Source organism: Gnatocerus cornutus, chromosome 6 (assembly GCF_029298725.1).
Source record: "Gnatocerus cornutus isolate USDA-ARS CGAHR chromosome 6, icGnaCorn1.1, whole genome shotgun sequence".
Classification (NCBI taxonomy): domain Eukaryota; kingdom Metazoa; phylum Arthropoda; class Insecta; order Coleoptera; family Tenebrionidae; genus Gnatocerus; species Gnatocerus cornutus.
The window spans coordinates 11,162,394-11,179,008 of NC_142238.1; the positions used below are offsets into that span (position 1 = coordinate 11,162,394).

The 16,615-nt window shown below is 34.7% G+C and overlaps 1 protein-coding gene across 3 annotated transcripts in view; it reads right to left on the minus strand.

Moving 5' to 3' along the window:
• The window catches only part of Ptx1 (pituitary homeobox homolog Ptx1), a 31,961-nt gene extending 15,881 nt beyond the window's left edge, over positions 1–16,080 (minus strand). The window contains exons 1-4 of one of the 3 annotated variants that reach the window (XM_088038324.1): positions 15,746–16,080; positions 12,467–12,843; positions 4,260–4,382; positions 2,413–2,648 (exon numbers count right to left, since the gene is read on the minus strand). In XM_088038324.1, coding sequence (XP_087894450.1) covers positions 2,413–2,648; positions 4,260–4,382; positions 12,467–12,746 — 639 coding nt within the window. In that variant the 5' untranslated portion in view covers positions 12,747–12,843; positions 15,746–16,080. Of the gene's footprint in view, positions 1–2,412; positions 2,649–4,259; positions 4,383–12,463; positions 12,844–13,975; positions 14,157–15,745 lie in introns of those variants that run through there. The other 2 variants (XM_088038322.1, XM_088038323.1) reach the window with 2 other exon arrangements.
• Positions 16,081–16,615: the final 535 nt, after the last annotated feature.

Below are 16,615 nucleotides of genomic sequence, written 5' to 3' on the forward strand. Positions count from 1 at the left end.
TATTTGAATGAATATTCATATTAAATAATGAATTGTAAAATTTGCCGTTTTTACTGTATTTTTGTCGTTTAAGGATAACCAACCATTTTGTAACCATTAAAACATTGCAAATAGTCAATATTTTCCAATCCAGTTTCACTAAACAAAATTCCTACAAAATTTAGCGAAAGATCAGAACGTCTTTGGATAATTATATTCTCTAATTTTCTGACAGTATTGTTTGTCAAAATGTAAATAAATGTAAAGAAAGAATGATTCCACTCAATTAGTCGAGCGTAGAAACCAGAAGAGAACTTTTTTTTGTAGAAATCTATAGCAAGTGATTTATTAATTGAGGAAAGCTCAGTAGCATAATCCTCGGTATTAGAAGTGTTGTTAATAAACAAGCAGCTCTTCCAAAAAACTATACAGCTAAGATATCATGTACTGTTTTCTTCTGATTTTGCTTGGTCTGTTTATAAACAACAAGGCTATTATTAAGAGATGTTTTTACAGGATCTGTTTTAATAGAAGCTAACAATGAAACTAATGTATCAATTGGAACTAGAATCATCAATGGTATCAAAGTTACGAACATGTCTCAGTTTGCGTATCAGGTGCCAGATTTTGGATTTTGATTTTTTCAATTTTGTTATAGCTTTGATATTATTTTTAGGCCGTACTTTGCAAGAAATCAACAAGTTTGGAGTGGTTTGGTTTGATTGGTGAATATTGTGGAGGGACAATAATTCATAGAAGGTTTATTTTAACAGCGGCACATTGCTGCTTTGATGATGATGGTAAAATACCAGCTTGGAGGTTATTTGTGGTTGTTGGAGTTTTAGATTTGGATTATCCTCCGGAATTGCGTAAAAATGTTGAATCTGTCATTGTCCATCAGAATTACGGACTGAAGACTACATATAATGACATAGCGCTTTTAAAAGTGAGTAAAATCTACCAACTTTAGCCTAGGACTATGTATATTTGATTTGTTCAGCTAGCTATTGGGGTTGGAGCTTGGACTGATAATGTTAGACCAGTTAAACTTAAAGCAACATTAACTAGCAAAGGAAAATGTATTGTGTCTGGATTTGGGAGCGATACTCCTGGAGTAAGTATAGAAAAACAATTTAGTGCTTTTTTAATAAAATAGGCAGAAAAGAACAATGATCAACGATCTTATGTACGCAGAAATTGCTATAGTAGAATGGAATAAATGCGACACAATATACAAGTATCAAAAAGGAGGAAGTTCTATTGGTCAGAAAGCGATTTGTGCAGCCGCTCCTGGAAAGGATTCTTGCCAAGTAATGAAGCACGACTATTTATAAGTGTATATTATTTGATTTGAGATTTACAGGGTGACTCTGGAGGTCCTTTAATCTGTTTTGGCCTGCTAGCTGGAATAGTTTCTTTTGGAGAGGCTTGTGCCGATCCTTTTTACCCTGGCGTGTATACTGAAGTCGCCAAGTATTTAAATTGGATACAGAACAATATTTCTCCTAAAAAGTATAAACCCGTAAGCTTCGGGAAACAAGTAACAACCCCTGATCCTTTATTATCTCTAGCAGAAAAGAGAGAGTTATCTCTGCTTAGTTTTCTAATTGTGCTCGTGATATTGCTTGGAATATTTGAATAGATGTTACAAATTAAAATATAAAACGTAAAATTTTGTTTTTTTAATGAGAATCGAACCGTTCTAATTTTCGTCGTATAAGAATTACCAGCCATTTTTTTGTCATTAAAACATCGCAAATAATTGTCAAAACGCTGAAGCATGACTACTCAAATTTTCAGCCATTCGCAGTGTTGACTGTCAAAATTAGTTCTTCAAAATGTAAAAAAAATTGAAGTATGGGAAACACCATCCAGTGAGTAAATCTAGAGGGTTTATTGAAAAATTAGAAAAATTACTATAGCAGTTGATGAAAGAAAATAAGAAAAAAGAAGAAAATTTACAAACAGTTCATCCAGAAGACCACCAGACTAAGATATGTACTACATATTTTTTTCTGATTTTGCTTGGTCAGTTTATTTTATTTTTATTAGCTGGGAGTGGTTTCTTATAGAAAAGAATGTCTTAATCTATCGCACCCCGGCGTGTACACCGAGATTACCAAGTAAGTATTTGTATTGGATAAGGAACCATACTCCCTTAGAGAGCTACTTGGAAAAACTACCAACCCCAGCTTCTTCATCTCTAGTAAAAAGAAGATTTTTTTTAATAATGATCGTCGTGAATATTGGACAGTTCTGATTAAATAAATGATTGAGTTTAAACTTTTGGTTTTTTAAAGTTTAAAAACCACCAGCAGGCCCTTCATAAATACCGCCTTCGGTTCCCTGCCTACATACAAGTGCATCCCATAATTCCCACCCACCGGTCAACATCTCTTCACCATCTGTTTTATATATCAAAATTCTACTCACCCTCACTCTCGCTTCCGTTAAAGTCGTCCACATCGCAATTTCCTCCCTGGTGCTCATATCTGGATACCGATTACGAGCAAAAGTAGCTTCAAGCTCTTGTAATTGCTGACTGGTAAAATGCGTTCTTTGTCTCCTTTGTCTTTTAGTTTTCTTGTCATTTTTTCCATCGTCTCCATCCGTTGAATCTACACCTACGCCAGATTCGGTTTTAATAGGGTCCGTCAATGATCGGCTACCTGAAACACAGAATTTTCATGTTAAGAAAATAAAATGAAAACGAAGCGATGGAATGGAACGTTACTATATTTCAGTTAATCCCAGTTCTTGATGTGCACTAAGGAAAGACAGCTTAGTTATTTTGGGATGGGCTTTAAATAATTAGTGACACTTGAGGATTAGTCAAGTGGAAGATGAAATTGCTGGCAATGACTTTAAAGAAAAAAGTGTTGGAAAAGTGTTAATACAATGTCCGTGTACTTTTTACTACAATCATATTTCCAATAAGGTTCTCCCTAATTCTTACACGTGTAGTGCGTGTAAAATCCATTTAAATTTAAACCTAGTGCTGTTTTAAATTAGCAGCGAGCCGCCTCTTGATTCCCGTATAATGAATTTTTCAACCTTTTTTAAGCCAGATTGGTAATTACAATGTATAAAATACGTGATCTGTAACTCATAAAATAAGGCGTAATCCCTTCTTACTTAGCTTAAATAAACCTAAAAATTGAAGGGCTCAGCTCGCAAAATAAAGGGAAAAAATATCCGCGTCGCGTAATACAGCGATCTAAAACGGTTCCTGTTTGAGAAGCTGATTAAAAATTCAGCCGCTAAGCCTCGGAAAGTGCCAGAAAACCTGATCGAAAGATTTCGCAATTATTTTTGCTTCTTTTGGTACGATGGAAAAGCACTCAACATTAGATATTTGATTCGAATTTTATTGGCTGCATCCGCAAATTTGTTTATTTTAGTGCAGGTTTCGATTTCCAACATGATGGTCTCCTAAACAGAATAACTAGTGTTGGAATTGTTTGGATTGTACGTCAATGTTTGAGATAAGATGAAAATGTAACTACAGATAGTAAAAAATACACTTTCTTTGAGTTCGCACCGCCTCCATCAATCATATTGGAATTGACAGCTTTGCGATTGGCGTTTGCCGACATCTTCACCTGTCAAATATTCTACAGTAGACCAGCTCAATTTACCTCTAATCATTATGACACGTTGATAGCGATATAAAAAGCTGTCTGAGTGCATTGGTTTTGAAATTAAGTTAATAAAGATATCTGATGGCTGATATTGTTTTTTCTGATAACATGAATTGCTTTACTTGTGATAACGATTTTTATTCCAACAAACTGTTACGTCCGCGATTAAACCACCTGCAAATGCATTCAAATCACATCCCGTATTTTAAATTACTCTGAATTCGAAAAAACTAAAATAAAATCACAAAAAACAGCAATTTTTGAAGTTATTTTTAAACATCATATGCATTTAAAAATTTTTGTACATTGTGGGTCTTCAAACGCGAGTTGTAAGAAAACGTCTGTATCCATCGTTACTATCTGCCTACAAAAAACACAACAAAATGCCGCAGATTTATCCCGAAACACATGCTTTCCTAATAAATTTTCCGTAATTACATCTAAGCCCCCGGATTCAAAAATAATCTTTGTTTATAGTAGCAGTGCGGTTGAATGAGACTCTTCGACAACTTATTCCCATTTTTACGTCCATTTTCATATTTATTAAGTTTGTGAATTTATCGCTAGAAAAATTTATCGATCCAGAGAAATACGAAATGACTGAAATAAATTACAAGTTATAAAAAAATAGAATATTACCTTTCCGATCTCTCGTTCGACTGTTCCTAGCGGCGGTAGGAAAAGACAGTTGGGGGTGGTCCATGGTATTGGATCCTGACATCCCGGAATGGGCATCTCGGAAATCCCCGGTCTCGGCCCAAACTGCAATGTAATACCACGTTGCTCGCTGTTTTTACGAAACTAACTTAAGGGAAGATCCATGAAAAATATTTTACTTCTTTTGAGACATATGATGTTTAAAAATTGGTAATAGAAGTATAATATTCATCGCAATGAAACTAAACTGTGGTGGACATAGTTTTGGTTCATAAACAGAGAGGATTTATGCGGCGGAAAAGCGACAAGTTCAGAGATAAATTTGTACAGTTCCAGGCTTGAGATGTATATTAGACACAATGGTTGTTTGTTTTGGCTAGCAGAAGACATTTTTTGGATTAAGAGGAGTCGTGGTTTTGCGTCGAGGTGATCTTGCAAATTTTTTACAAGCAAAAGGTCCCATTGGAGTCGTTCCTTTGTGTATTGTAACTTTTCAATGAAATTTTATCAGATAAGGTAATGGACAATGCTGTGGAGCAGATAACGAGTGATTATTATACATTATCAGGAAATAAGTGCTTCACTCTGTATCTTTCCTAACTATTTTTTAACTCTGTTTTCATTATTTCCAAGAATGAGTACACGCTCTGAAAATTCGGTGAAAATAATTTACTGTCAAGCCCCTCCCACACTAATTGGTGCTAACCGGCCTGTCACCAGACAAGAGTTTTTCCTATGCGTTCCAAAGTTAACACATGTTGGAAGATACATCGACTACCTTCTGTTTACTGACGGTTTTACGAGCATGATTTATTTGGAACACACAAATAGCGAGTTGATAACCACAATTTTCGACATTTTTTGTATATTTAAACTTTCATTCCGTTCTAATTCCGTACAACAATCTAATCAATTTATAGAATTATAAAAATTACACACTTTCAAATATTTTAAAATGATAAAAGTGAGGAAGTTTCAGGTGTGGATTTACCAAATTCACACTGCCTAAATTTATGAATTAGCTCCATTAGTCATGGGAGTGGAACTCGTCCTCTTGATAAATTATATATAAAGTAGCGTTAATAGTAAGCCAAAACAATCAAGAGTTAATCGTCGCTAATCTTTACATATAGCTTGGATTCTATAAACAAATAGAGCTAAAGCGAGCTAAAAATCTACAGCAGGAATAAGCAAACAATTTACTTTTATCGATATGAAGTATCTACAGCACTTCCTACCGAACTAACAACGTAACAAAGTTTTAAGTGAGTGCAGGTATGCTCTATAAATCCATTTTAACTGCTACAATTAGTTTTATCATCATTATATTAAACTTGAGGACGTTAGACCTGGATGCATTTTAATTGTTATATTATCTTATAAATAGATTGTTGAAAACACAGTCGCCAAGACGTGAATGTTTAGACGCTGCGGTTTTTAAAAATGTACCAAGAACTGATTTTCACGCTTACATTAAATGCAGATTTTAAATTTAAAGCTTTGTGGTGGTGCGAAACGCATTTGAGTTCTTTTTTTACAAAAATAGTTTCCTAATAGTGTTATATTTACAAGATAAGACATTTTAACACTTTAATAATGAGAGGTTGTTGTACAAATAATTGTCTTGAGGCGCCAAAGACCACTGAGCAAATATTAAACATGTAACAAGATATCATATTTTAGGCAGAAAGTGACGAAAACATCACGACTTCGAATTTTTCATTTACCTCCATTGTATGTAATTTTTATTTTGCAAAGCCTTGTCGAAAACACTCAGTGTCTAGATTTTATCTGACATTATTATTCAAATAATGCTTGGTTAGACTGCAATAAAATGAGCAAATAAGAGAAACAAACTGACAAAAAATTAGGTTGTTAAGAAAATTATTCAAATAACAATATTTAGTGTAGATATTCCTGAGCGTTTACAATGTTTAGTTAAAAGAACAAACATCGACTATTTGAAGACTAAGTATTTCACAAAATTTACGTAGAGCAAATAGTAGGAACAATACCACAACTCGTGTGCACAATGTAAATAATGTATTTTTATGAAAATTTAAATAAATAAAAATTATCGTAAGACACACGCACGTAACTGTACTTTAAACAGGTGGTAGAATGGTTACAGAATTTTCGTCCACATTTGTTTCTGTCAGAGAATAGATTTTTAGCCAAAAATTTCAACGACAAGACTAAAAACTCAGAAAAATGATAAACAATTTACTGGAACAAGATGAAACTGAATTTCTCTACATTGCTTCAATTTTTCCCACTTCTAATCGCCGTTAACTCTCGGATGCAATAATAATCTTGTATATTTTGTATGGAATTGTCACAAAGTGTATAGTAAACAACGGTAATCTTGTCGTAATCCCGAGATCCCGCTTCAGAAGTGTTAGTTTATGGGCGTGCCACCTGGCGGTCTAATATGTGACTGATAAATGACTTCCTAAAATCCGAAAGGAAGGCCAGATTAAGGGCTTAGTGGACGTGTCGCGAGAGTGACGGCGGGAATCAACCCCCAACCCTCCACCGCCCCTTCGCCTGCAGCAATCAACCCCAGGAACGGTGTCAGGTGTGCCGCCGCCGTCTGTAAAACGTGACGTTATTAGTGTTTTAAAGCCCCGCGTGTGAGTGTTTAACAATCCCGGAAAAAATGGAGGATACGTCGCGCCATCCCGACGCTTTTTTTAATATCGTCAGAAGAAAAAGAAGTGTCAGATGTTGGTTTCATAAATTATTTTGGAAAATTTAACAGCGGAAAGTTATACAGTGCGGAGGAAGTTAGATTATTGAGATAAAAATTTTAAACTATAAATAACTCTCGTTGACCGAAAAGATAAATTACTTGCTAGACCCAGAAATAGTTCGTAATTAATACACAATCTGATTTAAAAAAAAGTGTGCAATTGTTGAAACAGACCATTAAGATTTTTTACATTTCGTTATAGAAGAATTATTTAAATTAAATAAATAAATCACTTGTGGAACTGTAGGTAATTCAATAATAACATAATTATAATAATTAATCCGAGCAAATAATTAAAATTATTACAAAGAGATCATCCCCGCGGCGCCGCTGATTTAAACACGTTCATATTTAGTCCATGTCCTCAATCTACTTCCTACGAAATTACTAATTACCTCTAAGGGAATATAAAGTGAAGGTACAAAAGACATGTTTCTCTTCGTGAACGCACGTTTCCTTTTTTCTCTTCGTTTAAAGGCTTGGGATAAAACGGGACAAAAACTTATCCGTTGTTCGTTTCCAACTCTACCAACCCTTGCTTTATCGCGGGATGGTAATACCATTCCAAATTCACTCGCATATGGCCGGGTTAGCCAGGATAATCCTCACTTCCTTATCCCTGGAGAGGTCCTTTTGTAGTCAGAAGTAAACTCGTTTTTAATGGAACTGGGCTAAGTAATTTATTTGTTTGGACGCGATAACGGAGGGTTAATAAAAATTGAACTTTAGTTAATAGGGGATTAATTCCCCAAGTCACGTTCACCCTTTCATTCAAATGTATCGACAGATGTGACTTATTTACTCGGTTTTGGGGACGAAATTAGTGTGAAAATTCCCACTTTTGGCGCCAGACAAATAAAACTGTAACAATAATCTTTATAGCACATCGTGATTACTATTTATCAATAAAAAGGTAGATGTGGTGACGTGGTTTATTTGGAGTAATAAAAGAGTCTCTTACTTTTATTAATGTGACAGATAGTGTCTGTTGGAAAGTAAACGGAGTGTGACACTGTCTTGGAGGAAATCTGATACTTTGTTCTTAATTGGGCGTACGACTATTTTGCGTAACAAATTGCCCTTTGGAAAAAATTCGTGTTCTGGCTGTTTTTAGTAATCCCAGGGATCTCGGAAATATCTCGTTTCATATGCGTTTATATATGATGACAGAAACAGATAAAGGGCGGTTGAATTTTGTAATAAATTTATTAAATGTGGGCTGGACGGATTGGTGCAGGTTAGTTTTTTAGAAGTACCTGACTGCGCCAAAGACAAGTTTTTTTATATTTGGTTAATCGTCCCCGTCGCTTCCTGCCGACTTCCACACTTTTGCTTTGATAAAAGATAAAAGATGAATCAATTAGTAGCGACCCTGTGCGCTTGCTCCGCCTGAAAAGTCAACAAAACGATTGAAATCTACCTATCCTCGCTAAAGTTAGCAAATGACAATGTTTTGAAGGCGTGACAAGAAATTTGCCAAGCATTAATTCCTCTTAGATTGAGCTTACAAGTGTAATACTTTGGATTAAGGGGATCATTAAAATTATGCTTGGGAATTATGGTATAAAACTTGATAGCGCATCGAAGATTATCCAGGATCAGTCCGTTTTAAGAAAGCTCTTTTGATTTATTTTCTTTTCGTTTTGCATTTTTTCGATTAGCGGGAATTCAATGGAGTAGAATGTTTGCCGAAATGAAGAAGTGCATGAGAATTTGAACAAGTGTCGATGTGTGCGGTTATGACAGCCGCCCCCACCTCGTGCTAGATTAGCGAATTATTCCAACTCGCTGGAGCTATTATAACCGCCTTCCCCTAACTACAGACAAACGGATCGTTCGCCATCGGTTTTTTCAAGGGAAAAACGGCTACGATTTGATTGATCGACGATACTTATAAAAGAGCCATCAGAGTATTGAATGTTTTGTGTGGAACACGCATGAATTAGTTGCCAAAAGGGCGCTCGCTTATCATCAATGGGTGGAAATTAATGGCTATTGTTTACGGGTGAGACGTAGGGCAAGGTGCTACACTTGGGGAAGATTATGAATAATTATTATGATTTTAAATGTGTCCAAATCAAATTGTGCATTCCTTGTACACTCAGCTTCTTCATGCTTTTAGGATATCTAGCTCGATAAAATAGAGACAAAATAATTTAAGAACTGGGGAGATATGTTTCTATGAAAATAAAAAGAGAACGATAGTCGGTTAATATTATCGTTCTAATTGATTTCCATGCAGGAACGGCATTGTCAGTCTCTGGTTATGAGTAAATATATCGGTAGAAAATATATTAGTGTCATAAATTTTTTATTAATTTCCAGGATAATAAAGTCAAACACGAATTTGATTACCGTTCTTGTGGAACGTGATAATAATAAATTAATACTCAATTACGGTTCTTTTCACTACAAAAAACAAAAATTGAGGTTGTTGGCATGCACTTTCAGAATGCATTTTCAGAAATGTATTTAAGTCTTATCAAAATATTTTCCTCAGTTTTAAAGGTTACTTCGTTGTCTTTGAATTTTGAAAAATTGTAATTAGAGTTTAACTGAAACGGATTTGAGGAAATTCAGAATATAAGGACTAGGCCAGCAATTGTTTGTTAATTTAAAGCTTCAAATAGAGAAAAAATATGCAAACGTCAAACTTGACATTTAAAATACATAGTTTTATTTTGGTAGTTGGTATCACTGCATAAATGCCAACTTTGTTAACTCGTGTGCCGTTGTGCAAATCAATAATTTTCAAAATAACAAAAGTAAACTGATTGAGTAAAGTAACGGCAAAAATTTACAGAAGCACGAAATTCTAAAATTTAAATTATTTTTCATTTGTTCGATTTGAAAGCGGTCCTACAAACCTATTTCTCAACTGTTAAAAATTCTCTAAATGAGTGAATGACGTTTTAAATTCAAACCAAAAATCAATAAATAACTAAACTTTTATGTTTAACACGCCAGGAAAATGCTTCGGCTGTTCAAACTTTATTTTTCTAGCATTTCCAAAAGAATATTTTCCACCCTAGTGGAACAAATAACGATTTTCTAAAGCGTTTCTTGTAAACCGTGGAAGAAAATAAAAGTTACCAATCACGTTTCAGTTTAGATAAATATTTTTATCATATAATGAAATAAAATGATAATAGTTTTTCGACTTTTTATTGGTTAACTTTACAAACCTTATGGGCCGGTTTACACAATAATTTAATTGAAATTAAGTTAATCTTGCAACAAATTTGACGATTGCTGACATTTGATTGGCGGAAAACGATCACATGTCACTTTAATATGATGTTAAGTATACATGGTTTGGCAACACTAGTGTCCACTCCCAAAATCGTCTTTAATTTCAAAGATAAAATTCTGAAAATTTGCATACGCTTAATAGTTGACAAAGCTCCAGAAGCTGACGCAAAAATTTGTTTTTTATTACCCATAGTTTTGGCGTCGCGACGCCTTAAAATTGTAACTTTTAGCTAATTGTGAGAGTTTGTGAAAACAACCGCTAGGTTTTTTTTTCAATATAAAAGTGTAAAGAATATCTCAGTTGTCATTCTAGAATTAATGCAAATTGTATTCAAAATTTGAGAAAAAAATTAATTTTAAATTGTAACAAAAGTCTTACTTCGTGAAATTGTCGCTTTGTCGATGTCAATTAACGATTTCTGATGTCCAAAAAGTGCAACACGTCCGAGTTAGTCACATTTGACCTTCATACGAGTGAATGAAGGGACTTGTGAAAATTTGATGTAAACTGCGCCGTTATAATTTTGAACACTAACTTGATAAAACAGCGTTTTTTCCTAAATTTTCAAAACAATCTGCGTTAGATTTAAACTAAAAACTCAAATATTTGTTTCACAGTCATGTTAAAAAAAATAGAATTTGCGAGTATTTTCACGAAAACTCAAAAATCGCGAAAAAATATACGTCTTAGGCGACGCAACGCCAAAAAAAACACAATTTTTTTTTGTCAACTATGAGCGGATGCAAATTTTTAAAATTTTATTTATAAAATTGAAGACCATTTTGGGAGGGAACACATGTTGCCGGACCCTGTATAATCGAAATTGAAGATTCAACTAAGTTTCTGTAAATTGGTTCTAAAACTTTTACAAAAAAAGCTAGAAAGAGAAATTGAGTGTTTTAAATGTGGCGTTGTAAGTTAACAATTTTATTGATGTATCTGCTTGTACTCAACAACATTTTAATATTTTCCATACACGTTTAGCATAGATAAAATGCATTAAGATAAGACCAGTAACACCTATATGCAAACTGATAAATTCATAACTCATGGTAGTCGTAGAACATGGTAATCTACAATATTTGCATAAGACAAATGTCACATGATAATATTCTACACAATTAACTTCATGTTAGACTTGAGATAAATGTCATTGATTCTGGACGTCTTGGCCAAAATTAGTCAATTATCTTAATCTCGCCAAGACAAGAACTTGATAAATCAATTTAAATTTCGGCGAACGATTATGAAGAAGAAACAAATTCTGCTTCAAGAGAATCAGTAAACATATAATAGATGAAGAGACGAAGGTGTCTGATTCATTAACTGCGGGCTTAAAGGTAATACCGGATGATCCGGGTATCGAGGTAATGGCCACCTAATGCGAATTATAAAGGCGTCCGTCGCCAAACGACGGCGGCGCAACATCTCCTTGTTGCTGCCACCGGACATTCTATTAAATTATCTCTGATTTTAATAAAATTACACAATCACACGAGTTATCTCCGTTGAGATAAGGTAATTGGAAAGTAACAGGCGACATTCCGAAGATGCTCAAGTGGAATTTATTCAACATTGCAAGTTTTGAACACTTTAGTTATGATTAGTGATTATTTCAACATTGTGTACAATAAATAGGAAAGCGGTTACACATTTTATGATATGCACTTAGCACTAAAGAAAAATATCACCGCTCCTGTTGGCTATAAAATTTATTACCGATAAAATTTAATCTTGTGGGTAATTGATAAATTATTTATCGATAATTAGAATCCATAAATTTGTACGAGACAAAGAAAATTGAAGATAATGTTGTGAAATTTATTGGTCTTTTAAATTGATATTTTTATCGGTTTTAGAAGGACCACGAAAGTCTGCATAGTCTTAATACGAATCACGCCTGTAATTTGAAATTTCTTTAATTTAATTGATCTAATCAAATAATTACAAATGTAATAACAGTAATTAAGATGAGATAAGGAGGAGACGTTGATACAATTTTATCTTGTTTATTAATTATTAACACTTTACAACTCATGCCAATAAAAGTTAGTAGAGATGGCAAGTTATGTTAAGAAAACGAGAATAAAGTCTCGAGTCGCTAATTAAAATTTCCTTTCTTTACTTTTCCTGCTGTGAAGTAAAAGTACCACAACTCCTTTTTACTCTAGTACGACTCACCACGTTTTAGCTTCTCCAACGGTTCGTGATGGAGGGACGGTGTATGTGGAACAACTCCATGATGATGTGTTGGTTCATGTGACGTCACATGGTGTCCCAAAACCGATGCCGAAGACCCACTCATAATTCCGGTTATTGCGGAACTCACAGAAACTGCAGAACTGACGGAGTCATGGAGGTGGTGCACTCCATGCATGTCAGAATTTGAAGATGACGTCGTTACTCCCGTTACCAAATCTTGGAGGCATAGTGATGGGTCAGACAGCGATTCCATACGCTCCATTTGGGAAATCTCAATTTCAATACGCGCGCGAAAAAATGTCTTTTGAGTGGAAGAGCGGTTATGCGCACACCATTTTTGAGTGATTAGGGGAGTACACCTGAAATTAATTAAAAAAATATTATTATACATACAGTGTGATTAAGGAGAGATAATAAAATGGAAATATATACCTAACTAGGAAAACAGACCTTGTTTTTGAGAAATTTATCGCTTATTTCTCAGCAGGTGATTTAAATCTCTGTGGTTATTTATTTTTGTATAATTTATCAATTATGTAAGAACACATGTTTAATAAGCAAATTCTCATATAAAAATATAAGGCAATATAACAAGTAAGCTTTTAAAACGACTTGCATTATACAGCATGAGATAAAATTGCTGCTAAATCATGTACATATTTTAAAGATTACTTTTGGATTTCCGTATTACAACACAAATCCATTCAAATTTATTGTTATTTTATTAAACTGAATTAGTGTCAATTAATTTTATTTTAAATACGGTTTTTGTTGGGGATTTAGATTAGAGGATTTTCTAAATCTATAAATGCTACCAAGTCACAATAAAAAAGTTGAGTTGAATTTTCTCTAAGATTAGATTTTTATAAAGACTTAACATCAGAATGTAAACTACATGCAGTTTATGTTTTATAATAGCAACAGGAATTCAGTGTGGTTACAAATAACAACAAAGAGAAAAAAAAATTAGTGACTTTGACTGTCTCTATTTGCAAATGATTATATTTTACAACTACAGCAGGATGTCAGATCTTTTGTTACTAATCTAATAATAGGGTAATAAACACTTTTTGAATAAATAATTTAATTATGAAAAATAGAAGTATAGACGTGAAAAAATCTCTCTATTTGTGAACTAATATTGAACATTTAACACCTGATAACAGATGAACTCTAAAGTGCAGTTCACCGCCAATATAGTCACGTTTCCAATGGTATCAGCTGTGAAAGTGATAGTAAATTTCATTTCTCAGAAAGCTCTTTATCCGCTACAAAAAAATGTACAGCAACTTGGTATGTCTTAGAATTATTATTTATAATAATATAAATATACATATATAACGTAAAGTTAACTAAGTTAAGATCAGAGATACAAGCCAAGTGTTAGAACTTTAGATGCAGCTATAACAAGAAATTTATGCGAGCTTCGCCGGAGCTTTCGATGAAGCTGTCCGCACTAGTTTCATAAAGTTTATAAAAAGCCAACATTACCTTCCACGCAAGAGTGTGTGTATCTCAAATTTTTGGTTTTCGTAGAAACCGCGTCACTTTCCCGCAAAAAATCCTGAAATTAATACCCGCAAATCTCGCTAAAGATGCACAAATCAGTTACAAAATCACTCAGTGCCGGGATCACTTAAAAGATCGTAAGTAAATCCAGGTGCGACGTGAACAAAGACCAAAAGTCGGTTAAGTCCATGAAAAAAGGTACGGAGCTTAAAAACAGCTTTGGCCAGGTTTAGACCGGATCAAGTGAGCGTCGCGACGGAGTCGGCATCGGTCTGAGAGCTTTGCGGCTACTAAGCCCGTGCTTTTCATCCCCTCTCTCGTCGCTACCCCACTAATTTGATACAACGACAAGCTCCAATCACTTGACGGTATTTATTTCGTCATTAGCGACCGTAATTGACCGGACTGGTGGAAGCCTACTGAAATATTATTGTTATTAAGTGGAGTCGAAACGACTTAAGTCGGATGCTTTTGGCTTAAGTTCGGAGCTTTGCCGTGAGCAGGACTGATCGAACCGGATTCCTGGACTTACCGTTTGCTTTCTACATATCCCGCGGGTTTTGCAGCTTGGCCATCGGTTTTAACCGGGAAATCTATTAAAGGCGCAGATTTGGGGGATTCCGAACCCTCATTGATCGTTTTTGCATTCATCGATTTACTTCAAAATTGTTGCCTCTGAAGAATATTGTCCTACACAGTACACTAAATTAAATAAAAAAGTCCCATTTCTCTAGAAAATCGTATTTCAGGTGTAAAAAAGAAACCTTGACCCTTTTGCAGGTTTTTTTTTCATTTTATTACAGCAAATATAGAGGACTAATTTCATTATTATAAACTGATTTAATTTTGGCTTATAAATTATTACTTATAAACGAATCGAGGTACAAAAAAAAAATAAAAATTTAGCAATAGATGCAAGGACAACTCTAAAATAAATCAATTATGACTTTTTCAAAATTATTATCAGCCGTTAAGCTGTGCCTATTTAAAAAGCATTAATTTAATTTCACTACATAAATAGAAGTATGTATTTAAAGAGCTGCCCATAAATCAGCCAAAAAATTAAATTTTATAGATTCATAAAATTCACCGTGAAAACATTCTTTGAATTCAATAAATCGCACGGTCGCACTATTAGCGTGTTATTTAGAGCATGACGATTTTCATGATCTAATTTAGAAATCCATGATCAGCAAATCAGCAATTAATTAGGTAACTACAAATTATGACAAAACGGTGGTCATAAAGTTTTGCCCATTTGCGCTATGACAGGTTGTGTGAATGAGATAACGGAATCCGTCGGGAAATTCTAATTGAAACTTTGCAAAAACTGGAATTTTCATGAAGCAACTGACTTTAAACTTCGCATTCCATTTAAGAGAAAATCGTTGTTTTTGCCTTTCCTTCAATTAAAACAAACCCTTTCTATTGGAAAATTTAAACAACTTTGAAGCGACGCCAAACGAATCTGCTTTCAGCTTAGAGCCAATAGAATCTACTTTTTCAGAAAACTGCTTACTTATGCTAACAATTTAGAGCGTGGAGAGAGAAACTGTTGCAACCAAGCTTGAGATATTCACTAAATAAATATTTCACTCATGTGGGTGAGATAAGTTGCCAATTTATCACTAGAGATATTAGGCCTAAATTTATAGCAAACAAAACAACAACACAGAATCGTATTTTTTGGGATTTTGCATTAGTGTGGCTCTAGCAGGATTGTGAGTTGCAGGAATAACATACTAAACGCACCTGTTAGAATCCTCGTGTCCAGAAAGTTGTTGGAATCACAAATCTATCACAGTCCTCTCCGCACTATCCCGTCACCGAAAATCTCAATAAAACACCGGAAAAACATAAATAAATCCACGATCATCCACTCGAAAATCCTTGTCATGAAACCGGTTGTCCGCGCCGTTAATATCTTACAAATCACTGCCACTGCAAATGCAGGGCGGTTTTCACGAAATCCTATGAAAGTATTAAAAAGTCTTAAGCGCTTAGCGGCCGTACAGATATCGGGTTAGGACTTGATACTGCAAAGTCTCTGTAATCTGGGCCACTTCCCAACGCGGTTTAACCATAAGTCGTCTACTCTATATATCATCATAGGGCTACCTATGGACCTCTGCCGAATGCTAGGCCGATCGGCAATATTCGGGCATTTCACTTTTATCCTTTTCTATTTCGCTTTTCCTCCGAAAGCACCGTCTCTATCCACCTCTTATCTGAAACGACACTGAAAGTTTGGGAGCTCGGTCACGCCCCCGCCTGTAATTCAAAGAGCATGCGTGCATATGTCATGTTTTCAGGAGTTTCGTCTCACTCCAACTCTCGAAAGCTCCCATCTTCTGTCTTTTCAGAGTTATTGATAGGGGGCGGGGCCTGAAAGGCGCTAAGTCAAGACAATCACTCCGGCCACTGGAACGGTTCGCATGTGTATTGATATAGGACTGTTTTGTTTATTCGTAATTTACGATTTCTTAATTTTCGTTCACAGAAATGATTTATGGCGCATTTAATTTTTCTTAGCAAACAGTAGTTTTCAAGGGGTGAAATGTGCAGAAAGGGGTTAGTTAGAGATTGATGGACTTTATTTTTTTGACCACAGGAGACAGACAA